The sequence below is a fragment of the Amia ocellicauda genome, chromosome 12, assembly GCF_036373705.1.
Source record: "Amia ocellicauda isolate fAmiCal2 chromosome 12, fAmiCal2.hap1, whole genome shotgun sequence".
Taxonomy (NCBI): domain Eukaryota; kingdom Metazoa; phylum Chordata; class Actinopteri; order Amiiformes; family Amiidae; genus Amia; species Amia ocellicauda.
Window position 1 is genome coordinate 19,244,677 of NC_089861.1, and position 27,383 is coordinate 19,272,059.

The 27,383-nt window shown below is 40.2% G+C and overlaps 1 protein-coding gene across 4 annotated transcripts; it reads left to right on the plus strand.

The window, feature by feature from the left end:
• Positions 1 to 2,372: 2,372 nt before the first annotated feature.
• On the plus strand, positions 2,373 to 25,985 carry LOC136764500 (gasdermin-A2). Of its 4 annotated transcripts, none has more exons than XM_066718626.1 (16): positions 2,373 to 2,420; positions 7,082 to 7,397; positions 7,716 to 7,923; positions 8,093 to 8,249; positions 8,509 to 8,617; positions 9,494 to 9,538; positions 9,917 to 9,967; positions 10,348 to 10,392; positions 16,073 to 16,117; positions 17,290 to 17,343; positions 18,428 to 18,481; positions 18,931 to 19,014; positions 21,095 to 21,130; positions 21,982 to 22,035; positions 25,459 to 25,536; positions 25,765 to 25,985. In XM_066718626.1, the coding sequence occupies exons 2-16, from the start codon at positions 7,187 to 7,189 to the stop codon at positions 25,779 to 25,781; spliced, it is 1,248 nt and encodes a 415-aa protein (XP_066574723.1). In that variant the 5' UTR covers positions 2,373 to 2,420; positions 7,082 to 7,186; the 3' UTR covers positions 25,782 to 25,985. The 4 variants fall into 4 exon arrangements, with proteins under 4 accessions (XP_066574723.1, XP_066574724.1, XP_066574725.1 ...); XM_066718627.1 differs by having other exon boundaries at positions 25,486 to 25,536; XM_066718628.1 differs by having other exon boundaries at positions 18,964 to 19,014.
• Positions 25,986 to 27,383: the final 1,398 nt, after the last annotated feature.

The following is a 27,383-nucleotide window of genomic DNA, read 5'->3' on the forward strand; positions in this document are numbered from 1 at the left end:
CACCCTCTGAGCTGTCACTGTCCAACTCGGTGTCCAGCAGTTGGAACCTGTTGGGCAATTCTAGCTCTTGGGATGTCTCTAGAGGTTGTGCGCGCCCTTTTCTGCAGTTACGACCTACTGTAACCCAGCAGTTCTCTACGCTGTCCTGCTCTAAGGTCTCAACTCTCCTAGGTTTTGGCGTGCACACCATCTCTCTCATGGGCTGATTGACCAATTCTTCTATATCACTAATACAGCGCAGATCAACAAGCTGAGCCTCAAGATCACGAACCTTGATCTCTAGGATTTCAACATGCTGACAACTTTCACAGTTGAAATCTTCTTGAATGAGTTCATCCAAGAAGGCAATCATTCTGCAAACCTGACACTGTAGTGGCCACATGCTTCTAAATTTTGCAAGTTTTTTTTTTTTTTTGGGGGGGGGACTCTTGGTTTCTGTCCCCTGGTCAACTGCTTGACTTTTTTTTCTCACTGAGAAACAGCCCAACCTCTCACCTGTACTGTCCTGTGTCTGTCTATGGCAACTTGTAAATCCTTCTGTTTACTTCTTGGTCTCAACAACAGTTCTAAGTACCCTTCTGTCTAGCTGACTCCAATTCTCACCTAACTGGATCCAACTGGTTACACCTGCCTCAACTCGCTTCACTGAAATCCTGCTAGTCCTAGACTTTCACCAATTTTCACCAACTCAGCAGCTGTACTGAATTGACTTGATTAAGGTAAATTACACAGAAGATTAACTTCAATGACGGCAGTTAAAACTAAATATATTATACAGTGACAGTGAGAGTCTAGATTATACAGTGACAGACAGTGAAAGTCTATATTATAGTGTCAGTGAGAGTCTATATTATGCAGTGATAGTGAGGGTCTATATTATACAGTGACAGACAGTGAGAGTCTATATTATACAGTGACAGTGAGAGTCTATATTATACAGTGACAGACAGTGAGAGTCTATATTATACAGTGACAGTGAGAGTCTAGATTATACAGTGACAGACAGTGAGAGTCTATATTATACAGTGACAGACAGTGAGGGTCTATATTATAGTGTCAGTGAGAGTCTATATTATGCAGTGATAGTGAGGGTCTATATTATACAGTGACAGACAGTGAGAGTCTATATTATACAGTGACAGACAGTGAGAGTCTATATTATACAGTGACAGTGAGAGTCTATATTATACAGTGACAGAGTCTAGATTATACAGTGACAGACAGTGAGGGTCTATATTATAGTGTCAGTGAGAGTCTATATTATGCAGTGATAGTGAGGGTCTATATTATACAGTGACAGACAGTGAGGGTCTATATTATACAGTGACAGTGAGAGTCTATATTATACAGTGACAGAGTCTAGATTATACAGTGACAGACAGTGAGGGTCTATATTATACAGTGACAGACAGTGAGAGTCTATATTATACAGTGACAGTGAGAGTTTATATTATACAGTGACAGAGTCTAGATTATACAGTGACAGACAGTGAGGGTCTATATTATAGTGTCAGTGAGAGTCTATATTATGCAGTGATAGTGAGGGTCTATATTATACAGTGACAGACAGTGAGAGTCTATATTATACAGTGACAGACAGTGAGAGTCTATATTATACAGTGACAGTGAGAGTCTATATTATACAGTGACAGAGTCTAGATTATACAGTGACAGACAGTGAGGGTCTATATTATAGTGTCAGTGAGAGTCTATATTATGCAGTGATAGTGAGGGTCTATATTATACAGTGACAGACAGTGAGAGTCTATATTATACAGTGACAGACAGTGAGAGTCTATATTATACAGTGACAGTGAGAGTCTATATTATACAGTGACAGTGAGAGTCTAGATTATACAGTGACAGACAGTGAGGGTCTATATTATAGTGTCAGTGAGAGTCTATATTATGCAGTGATAGTGAGGGTCTATATTATACAGTGACAGACAGTGAGGGTCTATATTATAGTGTCAGTGAGAGTCTATATTATGCAGTGATAGTGAGGGTCTATATTATACAGTGACAGACAGTGAGGGTCTATATTATACAGTGACAGTGAGAGTCTATATTATACAGTGACAGACAGTGAGAGTCTATATTATACAGTGACAGTGAGGATCTATATTATACAGTGACAGACATTGAGAGTCTATATTATACAGTGACAGACAGTGAGGGTCTATATATATATATATTATATAGTGTGATCGGAAGCAGTCAAGTTCTCTGCATGTCAGACTCTTATCAGCTCTGCAGTGGGAGGAGGGGACTGTGCACTGGGACACCTACAGTCTTTAGGCTGTGCTCATGTGTGAAGGGGGAGTGGTTGTGAGGAGGTGGAGAGGGGCAGGTATTTAATCAGCCGCTCTTGGAGGCAGGGTGAGATCTGCAGGGAACCAGGCGGGAGTCTCCACACACAGGTAGGCACCTTCACCGCAGCCCGTTGCATGACTCTCAGAGTGGACCCAGGGCCACTCATCTGCATGATTTAATCTGTCTCCTGCTTGACCCTGTGATGCTATATCACATCTGAGATGCCTACCATTCTGACATTCATTTTATTGAGATATTTATTTTTATTATTATTATTATTATTATTATTATTATTATTATTATTATTATTATTAATATTATTATTATTATTATTCCATGTGTTTTGTACCATGATCTGAAAACTCATAATAATTGCCTTTGTCCAGATAATTGATTTGTAATCCCTTGTAAAATACATAAATATTAACTTTATCATTTCAGCAGTAACTATTCCGAATTAAAACGTCTTCAAGATTCTTCACCTTTTGACCGTAGCCCTGGAGAAATGCCCCCCTGGAAATAAATAATTGCACTCGGGGTCCAATGAGATTTTACTAACTTTGAATCCCAGAAGCAGTGAGTGCAGAGAGAGTGTAGAAGCCGCTCCCAGATGTGCTCGGAAAACCATGCATTCGTTATAAAGTTCATGTGCAGCGTTACATTTGGGTAACTCTGGATGACAGTTTAACATACCGTTTTCAGCTTCTGCACCCGTATGCCCAGACATGTGCACAAGGACTGAATAAACATCTCGCAAATAAGTACCTGTAAATACATGTACTGTGTTGCTCAAGATGTTAATCTAGGCAAATTGCGCGGCGTGTGTTTACAAGACTACATTCCTGTCTGTCAGTTCGCGTCCTGCTCTTGTTGCTCGTATTTCCGCAGCATTTGAATTATTGAAGACTGACGTGCTTCGTTCAATGAGTTGTAACGTGCATGGCCCCGGCATTGTCCTTATAAATCAAGTGCATTTGTATTTAACAGCTCTCAGTCCACTTATTTTTCAGATAGCCATGAAAAAGACTTACTGCAATTTCCACAAATACCAACGCAACGCGCAATCAGTCCTGTGCCCCCAGTGCAAAATAGTGCCCCCCAGGAGAGGAGTGCAGATATTGTGACATTCGCGGAGGGATATTTCCCCCCCACAGTCAGTGATAGTATTAATCAGCAGTAGTGGATCTGTTGTGAATTCCTGCACAGATTTTAAGTTAACTGTGACTGCCTGCCATCGTTTTCCAAAGCTCTTGCAATGTCGCCTATATGCGCAAATACACTCTGCAATGGATGTAACGCCAATACACCCGTACAATTTTACACATTCTGAGTTAGTTCAAGGACAGTAGAAATTTGTGTTAAAATTTACCAAATTACAATACAATAATGTGTATTTTTTAACACAATGTGAGACAAGCTTATGTTAAAAATACACATTATTGTGCTGTAATTTGGTAAAGTCCTTGAACAAACATAATGTGTAAAATGTAACACATTGCTAAGAGTGTATGCATACCTATACAATTAAAAACAATGAAACTTACATGTTTAAAACGTTTCGAACTGCACAGCCCAGATAATCTAGGACAAACAGAGATTTTCACTATTATAATGATTTTAAAGGCAGAGGGGATAATGGTCAAAGCCTAATTCCCATTCACACACACACACACACACACACACACACACACATACAGTACTGTGCAAAAGTTTTAGGCAGGTGTGAAAAAATGCTGTAAAGAATGTTTTCAAAAATAGACATGCTAGTAGATTATATTTATCAATTAACTAAATGCAAAGTGAGTGAACAGAAAAATCTAAATCAAATCCATATTTTCTTGTGACCACCCTTTGCCTTCAAAACAGCATCAGTTCTTCTAGGTACACTTGCACAATGTCAGGGATTTTGTAGGCATATAGTCAGGTGTCTGATTAAACAATTATACCAGACTGGTGCTAATGATCATCAATTCAATATGTAGGTTGAAACACAATCATTAACTGAAACAAACAGCTGTGTAGGAGGAATAAAACTGGGTGAGGAACAGCCAAACTCAGCTAACAAGGTGAGGTTGCTGAAGACAGTTGACTGTCAAAAGTCATACACCATGGCAAGACTGAGCACAGCAACAAGACACAAGGTAGTTATACTGCATCAGCAAGGTCTCTTCCAGGCAGAAATGTCAAGGCAGACAGGGGTTTCCAGATGTGCTGTCCAAGCTCTTTTGAAGAAGCACAAAGAAACGGACAACGTTGAGGACGGTAGACGCAGTGGTCTGCCCAGGAAACTTACTGCAGCAGATGAAAGACACATCATGCTTACTTCCCTTCACAATCGGAAGATGTCCAGCAGTGCCATCAGCTCAGAATTGGCAGAAAACAGTGGGACCCTGGTACACCCATCTACTGTCCGGAGAAGTCTGGTCAGAAGTGGCCTTCATGGAAGACTTGCGGCCAAGAAGCCATACCTCCAACGTGGCAACAAGGCCAAGCGACTCAACTATGCATGAAAACACAGGGACTGGGGTGCAAAAAAGTGGCAGCAGGTGCTCTGGACTGATGGTCTCCTCAATGCTGAGAAGTACAGGCAGATACTTATCCATCATGTAATACCATCAGGGAGGCATCTGATTGGCCCCGAATTTATTCTGCAGCATGACAATGACCCCAAACATACAGCGACAGTCATTAAGAACTATCTTCAGTGTAAAGAAGAACAAGGAGTCCTGGAAGTGATGGTATGGCCCCCACAGAGCCCTGATCTCAACATCATCGAGTCTGTCTGGGATTACATGAAGAGAGAGAAGCAGCTGAGGCCGCCTAAATCCACAGAAGAACTGTGGTTAGTTCTCCAAGATGTTTGGGCCAACCTACCTGCCGAGTTCCTTCAAAAACTGTGTGCAAGTGTACCTAGAAGAATTGATGCTGTTTTGAAGGCAAAGGTTGGTCACACCAAATATGGATTTGATGTAGTTTTTTCTTCTGTTTACTCACTTTGCATTTAGTTAATTGATAAATATAATCTACTAGCATGTCTATTTTTGAAAACATTCTTTACAGCATTGTTTCACACCTGCCTAAAACATTTGCACAGTACTGTATATATAAAATAAGAAACACAAAGCAGAGTATGCTAATCCTTGAAAAATATTTTGTGAGGCCTATTTTATTAACTGAATAAGTACACTTATTAGTAAACTTTTCTGTTCAATTTCATGATGTGTGAGTCTCTGAAACCAGTGCTAAAGTAACTTCATAGAATGAAAGTGCGTTGTTCAAGCTGACTGCCATGTCTATCTATTTTGGAATCATTGCAATGCTTTTCCAATTTTCATAAATTACCCATAATAATTTCACAGTTACATTAAAAGCTTTACAAGCCGCCTGCTGCAAATTCTCATAGGTTTTAATAATGTGATGCGTATTTTGAATAGAATTGCCATTTTATCAATTGCAGAGCATATTTGGGCAAATGCAACAGTGGGAGAGCTTTCACAAACGACTCAGGACATATCATGTGTACTGTGCAGTTGAGAATATAATTGAGAAAGCGAGTGACTGTATTCTTTATCCAGGTTTTTAGGTGTTGAATTCTGTATTTAAAAGTCACGTACAAAAGTGTATTGGAGGGGTGGGCGGGGGATGTATTGCAGTATTGTGAGAGTGAATTCTCGGAAAACAACATATTGAAATTTCTGATTCTATTCCAAAAACAAATAACGTCATGTACTGAAAACACCGTTTGGGAAAAACTATCCATGCCAAAATGTAAAATAAATTAAAAGAGAAATTAATAAATGGGGTTCCTGTTGGGTTTTAATTGTTTCTGTAGACGTTTACATTACTAAACAACTGAAGCGTATCTTTTGGAATGAACAACAATACATTTCCAAACTCGATTGAACCTCACGTCACACAGTGTACTAGCTGTGATTGACAGAAGGGGTTTTGTCAAATTGAAAAATTAAAATAAATAAAGAAGGCTCTTTGAAATGAAAAAGCACACTGAAAAAAATAAATAGCAAAGCAGCAAAACGGGAAATAAATCAATACATGTTGAAATAAATGAATAAATATTGAAATAAATAAATGAATACATAAATGAATAAATACACGCTGAAATAAATATATGAATAAGTAAATAAATGTTGAAATACAGAAATATATTAAGATTAATGTACATTTATTTATTCATTCACTACTTTCTGTATTTATTTCCACATTTATTTATTTATTCATTTATTTATTTATTATTTGATCTGTGTATTTATTTTTTAATTATGTCCATGGATAGTCCTCCATAATACCCAATCTGACTGTGTGCACAGAGGCGCGCTGACCTGAGTTCCCCCCAACCTGCACTGCTCGTGCCCGACGCTTTCTGAACAAGACCTGTGTTTGACCGCAACACAGCTGTACCTTGTTTATCATGTAACCAGAAGAAATATCCATCTTGCACAATTGTAGGTGTCAGACTTTGAAGTATTAGTTCCTGCCACTCACACTTCCTGATAGTTACTGGGTGATTAATTCAGTTAAATAAACAGTTCAATTCTACTGATTTATGGAAACCGTGTTTCCAGTACTGGTCGAGGCAGGAGAGAATGCTGTCAGGATTTCCGCTCGCTGCACTGTACCGAGTCCTGTGGAGTGGCCTACAGACTTCTGTGAGGTGTGGTCAGTGTGACATTTCCACAATCCAGGAAGCTCAATGACTATCCCCCTGCTTTTGATTGCATTTCAAGTTTCTCTGTGAATCTGATTGCAGGAGGTTAGAGAGAGTTCAGAGAGAGAGAAAGAGAGAAAGAGAGAGAGACACACTTGCACGCAAATTCTCACGGAGATTGACAGGGAGATAGCCGGAAAGGCCGAGATGGCAACGTTTCAATCCGCCACCAGTGATATCGTCAAGGAGCTCTGCTCAAAGGGAGACCTGTTCCCGCTGACCAATGCCTATGAGCCCGAGCGCTTCAGACCCCTGTGCCTCGTCACTAAGACAGTGTCAATGTTCAAATCTCCGGAGTTCTGTGCCACCGAGTACAAAGTGACCAACCTGGTGAGGAAACCGCCCAAAAAGGAGCTAGGTGAGTCACCTGTGCACCCCCCCCATCTTTATATAGATAAACAATTAAAAAATGCACTCACATACACACAATGACACACTCTCTCTCACAAATAAACACTGATCACACAGTCTCTCACTCTCACAAACACACACACACACATACATGCACTCTCTCTCACACACACACAAACATATGTGTGCACACTGTAACTTACACTCACAGACACACACACACACTCACTCAGATGCACACGCACAGACACACACAATGTCACACACACACAAACACACTCTGACACACACACTCTTACTCTCATCTGCTTCTTCTTTGCTGCAGTCCCAAAGACCATGGACTTGCCCACGGTGACAGCAGGCAGTGCCCTCGAGCTGGGGGGCAGTGCTGGGGCTGGGCTGGGGGCTGGCATTGTTGCTGTGGATGGGTCCCTGGGCATCAAGGGGTCCCACCAGTCTGGTGTGGAGGATGCTGAATTATATAAGACGGTCATCACCAAGTCAGACTTGAGAGCGTTCCTGGAGAGCAGTGGGTGAGGGATGGCTGGGAACTGGGAGTCAGTCCACGGGGTCAGTGTAGGTGTAGTGGTGCTAATAATGTTAATATATTTGATCATATATTAATGAATGGAGAGAATATGTTCCTGAAAGGGTCACAGATTGTCCACTGCCTGTCCAGTGACTGTGTGTCTGTGCTCACAGGGGTATTAACATGGACAGGCCCATGCCCAGGGAGCTGCTGGACTCGGACGGGGTGTGTGTGGTGCTGGAGAACGTTATAACCAGGAAGCAGCTGACCATGAAGGACTGTAGCAGCAGCGGGGCCAACCTGGGGGTGAAAGCCGGGCCCGTCGGGAATGTAAGAGTTACTGCCTGGATACGAACACTCAGAGTCACTGCTGAACCCGGTGTGAACAACAGAGTGTCCAGCTGCTCTGTCTGACACTATACTAAACTGTACTATAGTCCACACAGTGCTGGCTCCAGTCTAGACTCTTATATCTCTCACCTTAATGGTGAAAGAAGTACATTTTCTGGTCAGTGGGTTAAATAAAGATAAACAATTAATCTCTCACACATACATACACACTGATACACAGTCTTTTTGTCTTTTGTAGATGGCACTGTCAGGGTCGAGCAATAAGTCACACATAGTGTGTGTGAAGGCTGGCACTGTGCTGGCCTACAAGGTGTGTGAGATGTCGGTGAGGCCGGACGGCAGTGTGGGTGAGTGTTTCCACAATGACAGAGCTGTCCAACCCCAGCCCCTCTGCTCCTGCTGCACGTCTGTTTCATTTCATTCTGCCAATAGTGGTGGCAAGATTGCGCTGTACTGTATTGAAGTGTACTGCACTATGCTGTACTGTAGTGTGCATTACTGCACTGTACTGTACTTTACTGTATTGTACTGTGCTGTACTGATGGAGTTTAATTTGCGGTACATGTCACAGTCCAGTAGAGCAGCATGTGTTAACAGCCCCCAGTCACACGGGGTGGGGGGTGGATCACAGCAAGGGGTCAGGAGCTGTGCAGCGCTGGCCTATCTGCCTCAGGCTGTAGTGAATCCAGGCAGCATATGTGCATTCAGAGCTGTATGTAACTGGGCAGCACACAGAGAAGCTGGGCTCTCCTGTAGGGCAGCAGCACCAGCCCAACAACCAGGGGACAGTGTGTCACACTAACACACTTCTGCTGTCACCAGCAAACACATTCAAGAAGGGAAAAGAGTTTCTGAGCAGACAGCAGAGTACAAGTAATTAATGCTCAGCCCTAGACTCCTGCCTTCCCCAACATGAGTATAGGCAACAAACACACTTTCCCAGCATGCCTTGCTTTGCCTCCCTCCATAACCCTACCTCTGCAACGGCTGCAACCACGTCCTCATGGCCAGGTCATCATCCCCTCAGGCAAGTGAGTCAAGGTCAAAATAAACTCTGTTTACCTTCTGTTATATTATATATGTCTTTTGGGCTTGTCTGAATTCCTAAAAATGATTTTACAAGCTACATTGGTCTGCCTGGGGATGAGTGAGCCCAGCACTGTTGTGGTGGCCTCACAGTTAGTCTTGGGCCCTGACAAGTCTCTGTCCTTGCTTTCTGACAGAACTACTGGTGCTCTCCAAGGACAAAACCTCCTTCATTCAGAAAGGTAAGGCCTGGAGCTTACTAACCAAACATAGATTTTTGACATCTGCATTGATCTAATTATGAATCTAAATAGTCTAGATTTAGGATTTAAGATTTAAGATTCAAGATTAAGATTTAAGAGCTAGCTTTAAGTGATTTACTTTTTTAGATTTTAGATTAAGATTTAGAGTTCAAAATGTAGGTTTAGGTTTACATTTTAGAATTAGGATTTAAGATTTATGATGTAAGATTGAGGCTAAAAAGAGATCTAGTATCTATCTCAGTATATGTTGTATTTCAGCACACTTAAAATCTAAATTATCATAAATGGGGACAAAATTGATTCCTTATTTTTTAAATGTGGAAAAAATAAAAAGTGTCTGTTCCTCATCTGTGACAGAAATCCAAGACCTCCCCAAGGAGATCACCCTGATCAGTGAAAAAGCAAAAGGTAAGACACGCCCCTGCATGTGCCGCGGACACATCTGAGTGTGTCGACAGAGACCAAGTGTGTCACACAGCAGCACTCTCTTGCCCATCAGATCTTGTGCATTAGAAGGTGTATGGGGGAAGTGGGAAATAAGGGTTGTGTTCAGGAGGCTCTATATCGGCAGTAAAGGGCAGTTTATCAGCAGCCTTTTCATTGTGCTGTCAACACTTTCTAAGCTTCTCCTACTCTCCTCATCCTCTCCTCTCTTCTGTTCTGCTCTCACCATCTCCACCTCTCCTCTGCTACTCTCCTCTCCACCTCTCCTCCCCTCAGTGCTGTGAACAGGTACTGCAGTGCTCTGTTAATCAATCAGTCTGTTGACCTGACCTCTTCTTTCACAGAACTTCAAGAGCTCCCCAGAGAGAAAAGCCTCCCCAGAGGGAAAGGTAAGCCCCGCCTGAGATTGAGAGGCACAGAGCAGCACTCCCAGTGGGCACAGCATGGTCAGTGCAGCAGAGCCAGTGTGTCTGTACTGGACTGTTTCTAGGGCCAAGAATGTTGACCACAAAATTACAAAGCCAACCCAGCCATCTAAAGGGCAGATATCAAACCAATAGGCCAAGTTATAAGAAATGATTGGGGCAAACTTCTCCAACATGGAAATATCAAAACCATTAGTCAAGTTACAAGAAATTATTGGGCAGAATCGAGCACAATTGTTAAAGCGATGCTCTATAGCAAAATGTTTATGTTATGTATGCTGTAGTTTGCTTTTTTAACTGTGATTTATAAGGAAGGAAGCTTTTTAAAGCCAATAAAACTTTAAGAAAACTCTGTATACTTTGATTTAAACTAATTGTGAGTGTTTCCACCCTTTTGCTTCAAAAGCATAGTAATTATTGTTTTGGATAAAAATAATGTTGATATAAACACAGTGTTCATTGGTTCTTCCATGACCCTGTAAAGAGCTTCTACAATGCTGGGATTCAGGTTAACCTCTTCTTGGTCCAAACAATTCCACGCAGCTTCAGTGTTTGAAGGAGCCATTCTAGTCATTCTGTAACTTGTAGTTTGTCACAATATGTCTTGCACCACCATGGATACTGTGGTTGCTTAAGAGTTGTTTATCCAGCAAAAGATCTGTTTGGAATTTAAAACATATTTGTTTTAAAAAGAAAACACATTATAAACCAGAGTCTGTTCAAACCAGAGTAATTCACTATATCAAAACCCTGTATTGTATGGTTGGCACAAAATTAAATGGCTGGCGCATTTTCACTACGCTATTAATGGAAGGTGAGTGCAAAACAGATCGGCTCTACGTCCACTAGATTCCATGAATGCATATAATTTTTCAATACATACCCTTTATAGGTAATTATTTATTAAAGTAAAGTATATAATTAAAGAAGAAGCCGTGATGTGCAGTTGGATGGGATTTGACAATTCCACCTGCTAGACATGGCACCTTGTCTCAATACAAAGTTTCACCTGTACATTTGTATCAATTGATTATCTATTTAATATTAAATTGGGACACAATCTAAAGCATTACCCTTAATTTTGACTCCTTCAATCGAACATACAATCCACATACCACATATCCACAAATACACTCACCTAAAGGATTATTAGGAACACCTGTTCAATTTCTCATTAATGCAATTATCTAACCAACCAATCACATGGCAGTTGCTTCAATGCATTTAGGGGTGTGGTCCTGGTCAAAACAATCTCCTGAACTCCAAACTGAATGTATGAATGGGAAAGAAAGGTGATTTAAGCAATTTTGAGCGTAGCATGGTTGTTGGTGCCAGACGGGCCGGTCTGAGTATTTCACAATCTGCTCAGTTACTGGGATTTTCACGCACAACCATTTCTAGGGTTTACAAAGAATGGTGTGAAAAGGGAAAAACATCCAGTATGCGGCAGTCCTGTGGGCGAAAATGCCTTGTTGATGCTAGAGGTCAGAGGAGAATGGGCCGACTGATTCAAGCTGATAGAAGAGCAACTTTGACTGAAATAACCACTCGTTACAACCGAGGTATGCAGCAAAGCATTTGTGAAGCCACAACACGTACAACCTTGAGGCGGATGGGCTACAACAGCAGAAGACCCCACCGGGTACCACTCATCTCCACTACAAATAGGAAAAAGAGGCTACAATTTGCACAAGCTCACCAAAATTGGACAGTTGAAGACTGGAAAAATGTTGCCTGGTCTGATGAGTCTCGATTTCTCTTGAGACATTCAGATGGTAGAGTCAGAATTTGGCGTAAACAGAATGAGAACATGGATCCATCATGCCTTGTTACCACTGTGCAGGCTGGTGGTGGTGGTGTAATGGTGTGGGGGATGTTTTCTTGGCACACTTTAGGCCCCTTAGTGCCAATTGGGCATCGTTTAAATGCCACGGCCTACCTGAGCATTGTTTCTGACCATGTCCATCCCTTTATGACCACCATGTACCCATCCTATGATGGCTACTTCCAGCAGGATAATGCACCATGTCACAAAGGTCGAATCATTTCAAATTGGTTTCTTGACCATGACAATGAGTTCACTGTACTAAACTGGCCCCCACAGTCACCAGATCTCAACCCAATAGAGCATCTTTGGGATGTGGTGGAACGGGAGCTTCGTGCCCTGGATGTGCATCCCACAAATCTCCATCAACTGCAAGATGCTATCCTATCAATATGGGCCAACATTTCTAAAGAATGCTTTCAGCACCTTGTTGAATCAATGCCACGTAGAATTAAGGCAGTTCTGAAGGCGAAAGGGGGTCAAACACAGTATTAGTATGGTGTTCCTAATAATCCTTTAGGTGAGTGTATAACATGCTATACATATGGCACTTGGTTACTGGATGCTTTTTGTTTAATATTGAAAATGGTTTCTACCTGGATTTAGAGCAGCTGCTTTCAAGTATGTATTGCTGCAGACCGGAAGACCATGGAATGTTGGAGGAGTAACTGTCAATAATTTGTTTATGCAACTAATAACTTTGCAGGAAATGCTTGTCAATCTTTTTTTTATGCTGCCAATCATCTTTAGAAGATGGTTGTCAATATTTCTTACTTTGCAATTGGCCGCGAAATTATTATCTTCAGCGCCTGTTTGTATAATAATGTCATAGGTCTAATTGTTGACTGGGCTCCATACTGTAACAATGAGATAAATGTAAGAATACCATGGCATGCATGAACTGAGCTGCCTTAAAAGGGTTATAGTTATCATTCAAAAACAATTTAGATTCGTTTTGACAGTTTTGCAGTTTCTCAAATTTCAATTGAAAGTCGAAAATGATACCCAAAGATTTTAAATCCTTTACCTCCTTTATCCCCACTTGGTCAGTCTTGACTACAATGTTATTGTTTGTTTTCTTTCATATGGAAAAGCATGACACTGTTTTTCTATGATTCAGAGTAAGATCATTATTTTTAAGCCATTGAGCGACCCCATCCATTTGCTTTGTTAACGTTTCCAATTCCATGTAAGGGGTCTTTGCTGACACATATATAACAGTGTCATCTGCATACATTTGGCAACTAACTCCTCTACAGCTACATGAAAATCATTTATATATAAGGTGAAGAGCATGGGGCCCAAAACCGAGCCTTGTGGAACACCCATTCCACATCCTTGGATGAACGACCACTTAGCATTGATCTTAACACACTGCTCTACAATTGAGGTATGATGCAAACCAGCAAAACGCCTGTTTGTTCAGTTTACTTAGCAGAATGTAATGATTTGCCATATCAACAGATTTTCAAGATCTTAAAACACTTCTCCCACTACATTTCCCTTGTCTAATGAGAATTTAATATTTTGGTCAAACAGTTTTTCAGCAAAAAAACAAATACAGAATATTTGAGATCACAGGAAGAAACAAGATTTGTCTATAATTGCATGCTTGATCGAAAAAAAAAACATGTTTATCTTACCATTTCCAGTAACAGACTCATTTATTTAAGTTGTTTAGTATTTACTCACTTACTTATGAAAATACTTGCTAACTTAGCTATATTCATTTAGAAATTGACTTAAAGAACTTCAGTGGTTTGTGTGTAATAGAAATGTGTGCACATACAGATAGGTACAAAAGTCACACTGGGTAAGTCCACAATACCACAACATTACACTTAGGACAATATGGTAGTGCTTTCTGCTTCTTTGCTACCTGCATCCACTGGGTCTCATAAAACAAGAAAAAACAGATCAGCTTAAAGCAACAGGTTTATTTGCAGAAGTAATCAGTGGTACTGACCTAGCATTAAATCTCTCAAATTTCAATTCCAATTGAAAGTGCTTTATTGGCATGATCGGAATAAATATTGCCAAAGCATTAGTAATAAATGTCAAACAGTACATACACACACATTTACATATATTTATGGTCAACAAGTAAAACGATAAACAGGTAAATTGATAGAAATAACAGTAGATACTAGTATATCAAGTAATACATGATTCAATAGGTAAATAGCAAATCATATTCAAATTACAATCAAATATAACAGAAAAGAGTAATTACTCTTTCTTCTGAATTAAATATTATGAACTCTCTCACTTCTCTAAGCCGAGTCTGAATCGGCCTACAAGCAAATTTACATACCTTACAAATGTGATATAATGCTTTCTCATATATAGTCACCTGGTGGTACAAATGCGTAATCAACACTGTTCCAGGCCAATTCTTAACTTTTATAGTTTACAGTCCATTATATGTATTCTGGACTGGGTCAGCCAAGAGTCGGCTACATTACTTGGCTTTTGCTGCATGTTTGTAGAAATTTGCAGCTTCCCCCTATATGTAATACAGAAAGGGGGAGCAAACACTCTGACTCTGACCACTGGATTAAATCAGAAGCTTTATGAGGAGCAGTACTAAAAGAAATCTTTATAATAGTGACAGTAAAACCACAAACACTCAAATACATTCACAGTCTGAAGAGTGGTGCCTGAGGGTGCATCTGGTCCAGATCAAGAATGTTACTCCACCCGTAGGAAAATAACAGCTTCACTCCACTCTCAAAAATACTGAAAATAAAAAAATACCCAAAAACAAACGCATGGAATAAAAGTCCCTAAAGATAGTGAAGAGGCATAATTAGTCCATGCCAAACCTGCTCGGTGCCATCTCGGTCACCGAATAGCACAACCCAGCCATCCTCTGCTCATCTCCAGACAGCACCCCACAGCCCACAGCCCACAGCCCACAGCCCAGATCCCTCTGTAGTTGTCTGACTGAGGCGACAATTGCTTTGAGCACAATTACTGACAAGAAGATTGATATATTTCCACTCTTCTTTAAATGTGTATGCTTTGCACAATATTTATTGTGTTGTTGTTTTTTCTATCCAGTGTATTTATTTTATAGGCTTTATTTTGTGTTATTTATCCTATTGTTGTGTCAAAGAATACTGCACAGCTTGAAACATGGACTTGTAAACTTAGAGAAAACGGGTGTCAATCAAGTAGTAGGGGAATACCATCTTCTTAAAGGAAGCAAAACTATTTTGTGCAGGAATTAATCAATTTCAGGGGAAATGGTGAAAAGTGCAGACTACAGCCTTAAAAATAAGGGCATTTCCAATGGTGTAACATATTGGTCAGATTCTCTGGCCTCGGACTCTGTGGCTGATTACAAGAGGAAATCTGATACATTTTTTGTTTTTCCTTGAGAGCATACGCTCAATTTTAAAAGACAAAGAGATCGACTGATCATACTGAATTTTTAATATTTCTGTTCTACAGTTTATTTTGACAAAGAACTGAAATGTCCTGAAAAGTGCTTCATTTGTGTTAAAATGGCACATTCACCTTCATAAAATAGGAAAATAACATTTTAAAAAAGGAGACAGAGAAGGAGAAATATCCCTTAGTTTGGTGACTTAGTACACAATTATGGAAATGATTTAGTCACATTTCAGCCTGAAAATGTTGCAGACTATAAGATGCCTAAGATTACTATAAGGTGCCTCTGGGTGCTTTAGTTTAGCTGTTTAGCCCCCAAACCCACAAATGCAGCTCCTCTTTGTAACTTGGTGGTGCACTGTTGTGTCCAGGCAGTCAGTCTGTTGACCTGAATAGAGTCTGTTAATTTGTCTTATTTGGCAGAACTTCAAGAGCTGTCCAAAGAGAAAAGCCTCCCCAGAGAGAAAGGTAAGCCCCGCCCCTTTGTGACACTGCCTAAATATGGCCTCTAACACCTCTGACCCGGATGGGAGTTATGCATCCTGAGCAAAAGGCCAGGGCACTAACAAAAGTCAAGGTAATCTATCAAACGTTAGATCCCACATCCAGAGGGCTTTATTACTATTAGAAAACAATTTATGTGTTTATTTTTTTATTTAATAATCTTAAAAAATATATATTTACCTTGATATTCTGATATTTTGTGCAGTAACCTTCCTCTGAGAAAAATAGTTCCCAACGTAATTTTAATGAAATAAATTACACATAGGCCTACACATACAGAAAAGTATTATTTTGATTTGGCTAAAATATATCTTTATTCATTTTAATTATTATTGTGTTGTTAGTCTTTCTTATAGTTGATCTGGACATTGCCAGAGAAAGTAATGTTACAGTTACTGGACAGTCCCTGTAGTATTCAGTCACAACGTGATGCTGGAGGCATCATTCAAGCTGCCAGGCAGTGGATTGACTGGAGCTGAAACAGTGCAGCACTTTGACTGGCTGGTGACTTTTGGATCGATTTATTTGTTTTATTTTATTGAATTTATAGTTGGGCATTTCACCATTCTAGTGGGCATTATTGTTTGATAATGTCTGCTAGATCTGGAAGCTGACTGACTGTTGGCACACAATCGTTTTCTAATGTACTGTAGTGTCCAGTCAGTCAGTGTGTCTGTACTGTATTAACCCTCTCTCTCTCAGTGCAGTGTTAATGTACTGTAGTGTCCAGTCAGTCAGTGTGTCTGTACTGTATTAACCCTCTCTCTCTCAGTGCAGTGTTAATGTACTGTAGTGTCCAGTCAGTCAGTGTGTCTGTGCTGTATTAACCCTCTCTATCAGTGCAGTGTTAATGTACTGTAGTGTCCAGTCAGTCAGTGTGTCTGTACTGTATTAACCCTCTCTCTCTCAGTGCAGTGTTAATGTACTGTAGTGTCCAGTCAGTCAGTGTGTCTGTACTGTATTAACCCTCTCTCTCTCAGTGCAGTGTTAATGTACTGTAGTGTCCAGTCAGTCTGTCTGTGCTGTATTAACCCTCTCTCTCTCAGTGCAGTGTTAATGTACTGTAGTGTCCAGTCAGTGTGTCTGTACTGTACTGTATTAACCCTGCTTCACTCTCCTCTCCTTTTCTCTATCAGGAAGGGATACTGATGAAAAGGAGAAGAAGAAGAATGAAAAAGACCAGAAGAAAGGTAAGAGAGGTCTCTGAAGAAATAATAGTTTTGATGAAGAGACATGTTTCAGCTCAGCTATATTAACGATATATTTGAAATGCCCCACATGTCTGGGTTTTATACATTTAGAATACATTTGCAATTATATTAGACATTTCAGTTGTGCTATACTAAATTAATAAAATGCAATGTATTTAATACACATTCAACACACTATTATATTATTATATTTATCCATGTGAATGACCTTTTGTCAATGGTTATACATTTAAATTATATATTACAATGTATTTATCTCTCTCAGTGCAGTGTTAATGTACTCTAGTGTCCAGTCTGTCAGTGTGTCTGTGCTGTATTAACCCTCTCTCTCTCTCTCTCTCTCTCTCTCTCTCTCTCTCTCTCTCTCTCTCTCTCTCTCTCAGTGCAGTGTTAATGTACTGTAGTGTCCAGTCAGTCAGTGTGTCTGTGCTGTATTAACCCTCTCTCTCTGTCTCTCTCTCTCTCTCTCTCTCTCTCTCTCTCAGTGCAGTGTTAATGTACTGTAGTGTCCAGTCAGTCAGTGTGTCTGTACTGTATTTACCCTCTCTCTCTCAGTGCAGTGTTAATGTACTGTAGTGTCCAGTCAGTCAGTGTGTCTGTACTGTATTAACCCTCTCTCTCTCAGTGCAGTGTTAATGTACTGTAGTGTCCAGTCAGTCAGTGTGTCTGTACTGTATTAACCCTCTCTCTCTCAGTGCAGTGTTAATGTACTGTAGTGTCCAGTCAGTCAGTGTGTCTGTACTGTATTAACCCTCTCTCTCTCAGTGCAGTGTTAATGTACTGTAGTGTCCAGTCAGTCAGTGTGTCTGTACTGTATTAACCCTCTCTCTCTCAGTGCAGTGTTAATGTACTGTAGTGTCCAGTCAGTCAGTGTGTCTGTACTGTATTAACCCTCTCTCTCTCAGTGCAGTGTTAATGTACTGTAGTGTCCAGTCAGTCAGTGTGTCTGTACTGTATTAACCCTCTCTCTCAGTGCAGTGTTAATGTACTGTAGTGTCCAGTCAGTGTGTCTGTACTGTACTGTATTAACCCTGCTTCACTCTCCTCTCCTTTTCTCTATCAGGAAGGGATACTGATGAAAAGGAGAAGAAGAAGAAAGAAAAAGACCAGAAGAAAGGTAAGAGAGGTCTCTGAAGAAATAATAGTTTTGATGAAGAGACATGTTTCAGCTCAGCTATATTAACGATATATTTGAAATGCCCCACATGTCTGGGTTTTATACATTTAGAATACATTTGCAATTATATTAGACATTTCAGTTGTGCTATACTAAATTAATGAAATGCAATGTATTTAATACACATTCAACACAGTTGGGTATTATATTTATCCATGTGAATGACCTTTTGTCAATGGTTATACATTTAAATTATATATTACAATGTATTTATCTCTCTCAGTGCAGTGTTAATGTACTGTAGTGTCCATCAGTGTGTCTGTACTTTACTGTATTAACCTTTTATCACAAACACACACACCCACACACACACACACAAACAAACACAAACACACAAACACACACATACACAAACACACACTCACACACACTCACACACACACGCACAGACACAGACACATTCTTCTCTTTCTCTCTCCCAGGAAAGGAACCTGATAAAATGGAGAAAAACAAAGCAACAGGCCAACAGCAAGGTAGGAGTGACCCCTACAGTATGAATAAATAATATATATATGTACTTTAAAATAATATGACCATTATATTACAGTATATTCTAATCATGGACGAGAACAGGCTGAAGTTTGTTGATAGTCATTTCAGTGTGTCGAAGCAGACAGTGAAAGTGACAATGCAAACTTCTTCAGTGATGTGCAGATGGTGGGGCTCAACTCTTAGTATGGGTCTGGTCAATCTGTCAGTCTGCTGGACAGCCAGTCCGTCTGTGTCAGTCAGATACAGATACAGTCGGTGCCAACTTGCAACTGTTTTGTTAATGCAGGTCAAGCTGGCCATCCAGAGCAGGAAGCGTCAGGCGGGGCAGGCAGTGGGCAGCAGCGCAGTGAGCGTGTTCTGTGCCCGTATGCATAAAACATCTCAGAGTTACTCATAGGAATCACTCTAAAAATTAGTCTTGGTTTAAGATTACTCCTCACTCAGAGTAGGAGATAGAAGTTAGTCATAAAGTCTCTTACACCTACTTTTAGCTGGGAGTAGGATCCAATTATAGGACAAACTTTAAGCACATTTTCACGACAGTTTAGGTTAGAATAGGGCCCACTGTGAAGTATTTTATTCATTTTGAAAAAAAAAAAATGTGTAGACAATCAGAAGCGAAAAGACAACTTTACAAATATGCTAACCTAACTCAGCCTTTATTTGTTTATAAAGAAATTCAAATGTTAGATTAATTTCACATTCATAATCACAATCATAAAATATACATAAAACATCTTAAATTGAACACTATTTATCCTTCCGTAGTACATAGGAAATTATCCACAGGTAGAAACACTGGGTTATATTCATGAAGGGTTTTACACTGATTTGCTATTTCAGACACTTTTTCTGTATTGAATAAAATACAAATTAAAGTTAACATGCATTTGTCACCGATACAGCTTATTATGAATATGCTTTGTATGAGTGGATAATTTTTCTTTCATTTTGTGGCTTATTTTTTACTTTTATTAATGTTAAAAATAGTCAGATATAGAATTGGTGTAAAGTAAAGCCCTTGAAGAATATAGGCTACCATTGATTTTGAATTGATTAGGCTAGCATTGATCATATAGGCATAATCATTGATTAGGAATGCGGCTTGTTTTGGTGGTATTTGCCTCGCAGTGGTGGGGAAATCAATAAACTGTCGACAATCTCGGGTGCTGTTAATGCCATTATGGTCTGATGGGAAATTCTGCTTATTGAAGACTGTGATGATGGTTCCAAATCATCACTGCTACATTGTTTCATTTTCCCTGTGGCCAGACACCACAACATTGTCACCTGTATCTCTGCTGACAGTGCCACATTTCTGAGAGTGGCAGAAGAAACTGGATTTCTGACTTGTTCAGTACCAAGAATATTCAATTTCTGTCCAATCTATATCATCGCAATAACTCTTCATCATCACACTGCTGTAACACCTTTCCTTTCACGGAAGGTGTGCTCAGTCGTCTTCTTAGTGCTGCCATCTCCCAGCTCCTAACTAGTTAGGATACCTTGTGAGGTCTCCTAAATATTGGTCGAGATAGGAGTACTTCTTAATTCTAAAGAATTTTTATGAATAGCTTTTACTCCTAAGAGTAAAAATACGACCAAATTGACGTCACTCTGAGATATTTCAGGCACTTAGGACCGATTTCTCACTCTCAGACGCTTTATGAATATGGGCCCTGGTCACTCATGAAGTCCAGTCTGGCTGGACTTCAGCTACCACAGTCTGCAGTGCCATCATGACACATTGGGGCTGGTCTGAGGTGTATGGGGATTGTTGTATATTGTTTTTATTTTAATTTGTACTTGTTTAATGTATTTATGTTCGTAGATTGAACAAATATAAAAATATAAAATATAGCAAAACACATAATTTTTAAGACTGGAGGGATTCATGCTGTTATGTGACAGGAATTGTGTTATGTGAGAACTTTCATTTCAGCTCATGAAACATGGGACCAACACTTTACATGTTTGATTTATATTTTGTTCAATATATTTGTTTGTTTGATTCTTTACTTATTTAATTAGATTATCTTTATTTTTCTCTTATGTCTGTAGGTTGTCTTGGCATTATCCCTTCACGCTTCCTATCTGGTGAGTAGCTGTTCTCTATTTATTTGATTTATTTGTTTTATTCTATTGAATTTAAAGTTGGGCATTCCACCATTCCAGTGGGAATTATTGTTTGATAATGTCTGCTAGATCTGGAAGCTGATTGGCTGTTGGCACACAATCATTTTCTAATATACTGTAGTGTCCAGTCAGTGTGTCTGTGCTGTATTAACCCTCTCTCTCTCAGTGCAGTGTTAATGTACTGTAGTGTCCAGTCAGTGTGTCTGTACTGTATTAACCCTCTCTCTCTCAGTGCAGTGTTAATGTACTGTAGTGTCCAGTCAGTCAGTGTGTCTGTACTGTATTAACCCTCTCTCTCTCAGTGCAGTGTTAATGTACTGTAGTGTCCAGTCAGTCAGTGTGTCTGTACTGTATTAACCCTCTCTCTCTCAGTGCAGTGTTAATGTACTGTAGTGTCCAGTCAGTCAGTGTGTCTGTGCTGTATTAACCCTCTCTCTCTCAGTGCAGTGTTAATGTACTGTAGTGTCCAGTCAGTCAGTGTGTCTGTACTGTATTAACCCTCTCTCTCTCAGTGCAGTGTTAATGTACTGTAGTGTCCAGTCAGTCAGTGTGTCTGTACTGTATTAACTTTCTCTCTCTCAGTGCAGTGTTAATGTACTGTAGTGTCCAGTCAGTCAGTGTGTCTGTACTGTATTAACCCTCTCTCTCTCAGTGCAGTGTTAATGTACTGTAGTGTCCAGTCAGTCAGTGTGTCTGTACTGTATTAACCCTCTCTCTCTCAGTGCAGTGTTAATGTACTGTAGTGTCCAGTCAGTGTGTCTGTACTGTACTGTATTAACCCTGCTTCACTCTCCTCTCCTTTTCTCTATCAGGAAGGGATACTGATAAAAAAGAGAAGAAGAAGAAAGAAAAAGACCAGAAGAAAGGTAATAGAGGCCTCTATGAAGAAATAATAGTTTTGATTGTACAATGAAAACCCAGTAAAGAATTGAAGTCTTGAATTACAGAGGATAACATATTTATTTAACATGCCCAGCCTGGAAGGCCCTGACATGGAAGCTCTCCACATGAGCGGAGTCTCTCTGAACAGCAAAACTTAACATCTTTTATACAATGCATGACATGTGGTTCTGTGGGCAGGGTCACTCACATGCTTCCAAGAAGTGTTGCTTTGAGGTCAGGTCACTGACCTTTGTAATGTTTGTGGTTGTCTTCCTGTTCTGGCATACAAACTGTCCGATCTCTATTTTCTTTAACAATGGACAATGAGGTAATCAATCACTATAATGTAACATATTCACTCTTGAGAGAAGAATAGGAAATCCACAAACATACACTAAGCAAACTGGCAAACATATGTGGGCTGTACATCTGTGGGTTGTTCTCTTATCATTGAAAAACAGAAGTCATAGTGGAGAGAGGGATGTCTAGAAGGTATGCCCTGAACAGCTGCCTTAGTGGCTGTTGCAAGCTTGATACATCTAATTTGCTTGGTCTGCATATTATTATTAATATAAAACATAATACAGTCTCTTCATACAATATTTATGTTGAGACATGTTTCAGCTCAACTATATTAGGGATATACACCGATCAGCCATAACATTATGACCACCTGCCTAATATTATGTAGGTTCCTGTTTTGCTGCCAAAACAGCCATGACCCGTAGAGGCATGGACTCCACTAGACCTCTGAAGGTGTGCTGTGGTATCTGGCACCAAGACGTTAGCAGCAGATCCTTTAAGTCCTGTAAGTTGCGAGGTGGGGCCTCCATGGATTGGACTTGTTTGTCCAGCACATCCCACAGATGCTCCATTGGATTGAGATCTGGGGAATTTGGAGGCCAAGTCAACACCTTGAACTCGTGATTCATCAGACCAGGCCACCTTCTTCCATTGCTCCGTGGTCCAGTTCTGATGCTCACGTTCCCATTGTAGGCGCTTTCGGCAGTGGACAGGGGTCAGCATGGGCACCCTGACTGGTCTGCGGCTACGCAGCCCCATACGCAACAAACTGCGATGCACTGTGTGTTCTGTCACCTTTCTATCAGAACCAGCATTCACTTTCTCAGCAATTTGAGCTACAGTAGCTCGTCTGTTGGATCGGACCACACGGGCCAGCCTTCGCTCTCCACGTGCATCAATGAGCCTTGGCCGCCCATGACCCTGTCGCCAGTTCACTGCTTTTCCTTCCTTGGACCATAGTCGTCCCAGTCGACTAGCTATCCCAATTTGGCCCTTGTCAAAGTCGTTCAGATCCTTACGCTTGCCCATTTTTCATGCTTCTAACACATCAACTTTGAGGACAAAATGTTCACATGCTGAATAATCCATCCCATTTACAGGTGCCATGATAACGAGATTATCAGTGTTATTCACTTCACCTGTCAGTGGTCATAATGCTATGGCTGATCGGTGTATAGTTAGGGCTATAAATATTTGGACAGTGACACAATTGTCATCATTTTAGCTGTTTTACGCCACCACAATAGATTTGAAAGGAAACAATCAATATGTTCTTTAAGTGTAGACTTTAAGGGCAGTTACATCCATATTGGGTGAACGGTGTAGGAATTACACCCATTTATATATGTGGTCCCCCCAGTTTAGGGGCTCAAAAGTATTTGGACAAACTAACATAATCATGAATTAAATTGTAAGTTTCAATACTTGGTGGCAAATCCTTTGCAGTCAATGACTGCCTGAAGTCTGGAACCCATAGACATCACCAGATGCTGGGTTTCTTCCCTGTTGATGCTCTGCCAGGCCTGTACTGCAGCTGTCTTTAGTTCCTGCTTGTTCTTTGGACGTTTTGCCTTCAGTTCTGCCTTTGCGAGAGCAAAAACATTAGGTGTGATCAAATCAACTATTTGGTACATTCTTACAAAGAAAGAACGCACTGCTGAACTCAGGAACACCAAAAGGCTCGGAAGAGCATGGAAAACAACTGTGGTAGATGACAGAAGAATTCTTTCCCTGGTGAAGAAAAACCCAAACCCCTTCACAACAGTTGGCCAAATCAAGAACACCCTTCAGGAGATAGGCATATCTGTGTCAAAGTCAACAATCAAGAGAAGACTTCACCAGAGTAAATACAGAATGTTTACCACAAGATGTAAACAGGAAACAGGAAGACCAGATTAGAGTTTGCCAGAAAACATCTAAAGAACCCTGTACAGTTCTGGAACAGCATCCTATGGACAGATGAGACAAAGATCAACTTGTACCAGAATGATGGGAAGAGAAGAGTATGGAGAAGGGAAGGAACTGCTCATGATCCGAAGCATACCACCTCATCTGTGAAGCATGGTATGATATGGGCATGTATGGCTGCCAAGGGAACTGGTTCCCTTGTATTTATTGATGATGTGACTGCTGACAAAAGCAGCAGGATGAATTCTGAAGTGTTTGGCTATATTATCTGCTCAGATTCAGCCAAATGCTTCAAAACTCATTGGACAATGACCCGAAGCATACTACGAAAGCAACCCAATACTTTTTTTAAGGCAAAGAAGTGGAATGTTCTGCAATGGCCAAGTCAATCACCTGACCTGAATCCAATTGAGCAGCATTTCACTTGCTGAAGGCAAAACTGAAGGCAAAACACCCCAAGAACAAGCAGGAACTAAAGACAGCTGCAGTGCAGGCCTGGCAGAGCATCACCAGGGAAGAAACCCAGCATCTGCTGATGTCTATGGGTTCCAGACTTCAGGCAGTCATTGACTGCAAAGGATTTGCAACCAAGTATTGAAAATCACAATTTAATTCATGATTATGTTAGTTTTTCCAATTACTGAGCCCCTAAAATTGGGGGGCCAAATATAACAATGGGTGTAATTCCTACACCGATCACCCAATTTAGAACTACCCTCAAATTAAAGATGAAAGTCTACACTAAAAGCACATCTTGATATTTTCTTTCACATCCATTGTGGTGGCGTACAGAGCCAAAATGATGACAATTGTGTCACTGTCCAAATATTTATGGACCTAACTGTATTTGAAATGCCCCAAATCTCTGGGTTTTATACCTTTTAGAATACATTTGCAATTATATTAGACATTTCACTTGTACTATACTAAATAAATAAAATGCAATGTATTTAATAAACATTCAACACAGTGGGATATTATATTTATCCATGTGAATGACCTTTTGTCAATGGTTATACATTTAAATTATATATTACAATATATTTATTTCTCTCTCAGTGCAGTGTTAATGTATTGTAGTGTCCATCAGTGTGTCTGTACTTTACTGTATTAACCTTCCTTCACAAACACACACACACACACACACACGCACGCACACGCAACACACACACACACACACACACACACACACACAGACACATTCTTCTCTTTCTCTCTCCCAGGAAAGGAACCTGATAAAAAGGAGAAAAATAAAGCAAAAGGCCAACAGAAAGGTAGGAGCGACCCCTATGAATTAATTATAAATATATTTACTTTAAAATGTTGCCACCACTATATTACAGTATATTCTAATCATGGACGAAAACAGGCTGAAGTGTGTTTATAGTCATTCCAGTGTGTCGAAGCAGACAGTGAAAGTGACAATGCAGACTTCTTCAGTGATGTGCAGATGGTGGGGCAGGACTGTGACACCAGAACTTATTTGATTTTTTTCTCACAAGGGGGAAAAAAGAAATAAGTACAGAAGACCAACGCACAATACCACTTGAAGACTGGAGACAGAGTTGTTCAATATACTTTCTTGAACTAAACAATTAAATCAAAAACCATTAAGTCAACTCCCATGAATTTTTACCATGAAAAGAAAAAAGGAAAAAGCATCCCAGGGTGTATGTATGTCCTGAATGTATGTTTCTTATTAAAACCTTTCTTTACGCTGGGATTACGTCTTGTCTGGTATTTTCAGAGACGTATCCAGTCACGTGATTAAAACCCATTTCGAATGTGTTTAAACATTACACAGTGCCCTGTCCCACTGATTAGTAATTCAGAATGCAGACTGTGTGTTGTTGGGATGTTAAGTTTAGGTTTACTCTTGCCTCTCAATTATCGTCCAAAGGTCAACTGCAGGTTGTGCAAAGTTAGATATAACACAGTGTACAGTACATCTGGTGGATATTGTTGCAGGGATTCACTGAATCAAATGCTCTCAGATATAGTCCGCACAACTATTTTTGAGCTTCTCCGCACTTTTCATTGTAACATTGCACCAAAAAGCACAGCATGCTTGCTGTCTCCTTTTCTAATGAAACACTGCTTCTGTGTTGATTTTGCATGTTTATTAGATTAGTTTTATCTTGAGTGGCTACAGTGATGCTTGGAGGAAAATGATTGATTTACAGGTTACAAAGCCAAACCGAGTCAATGAAACACCCTCCTTTTACTGTTTTAATCAGGAGTGATGCCAGGAGATAACAATGGAGGTTAAAAAGTCATGTCTAGAAAAACACAATGCCCAGTTTGTGATGGCGTTCTTCAGGAGCTGACGTTTGCTTCTCCTGGCTGAATCTTGTTTGCTTACACTGTGTAACAATTTTTTTTGTTCCTGGGTAGTAAGTGTTATTTCCTAATTGCTTATGCCTCAAAAGTGTAGAAAATGGCTATTATTCCCCACAAACTTTGCTTTTGTGACTAGGACAGTGATATTTTGAAATTTACCTATTTCCAATTAGAAAACTGGCGAATTTGCATCTTTTTGTTCACATAAAGTCAGAAAAAAACCCACATGAATCCAAATTAACATGTATTTATACTAAAGTAATACAAAAATGACTACAAAAGATGTAGAAGTGAGTAGTGTTTCAGGATTTACGATTATACTGTAAATCACTTGAATCAGCCCCCAAATGTAGTCTCCCATCATGTTCTCGTTATACAGTCCTTGCTGGCGGCATTCAAAGTCCAGTATATCCTGGTGGAAGCGCTCGCCTTGCTTCTCCGAGTACGCTCCCATGTTCTCCTTGAATTTATCAAGATGAGCATCAAGGATATGGACTTTGAGGGACATCCTACAGCCCATTTTGCTGTAATTCTTCACCGAGTCTCAACCAGCTCCACACAGTCCCGAACCACTGCGACAAAGCTGTTCCAAGTCACTTTCTCCTTACTAGTGAGCTTCTTGGGGAATTCATCTTGCTACTTCTGCATGGTGGACCCTTCCAAACGTCGGACTGGCAATAATGCACCTGCTATCACGTGTCCGCACATCAAATTGGGCCTTATGAAACAATTTGTCAGAGCTCTAGATAAGGAGTCAGCAGCCTTCAAGTACCTTCAAGAC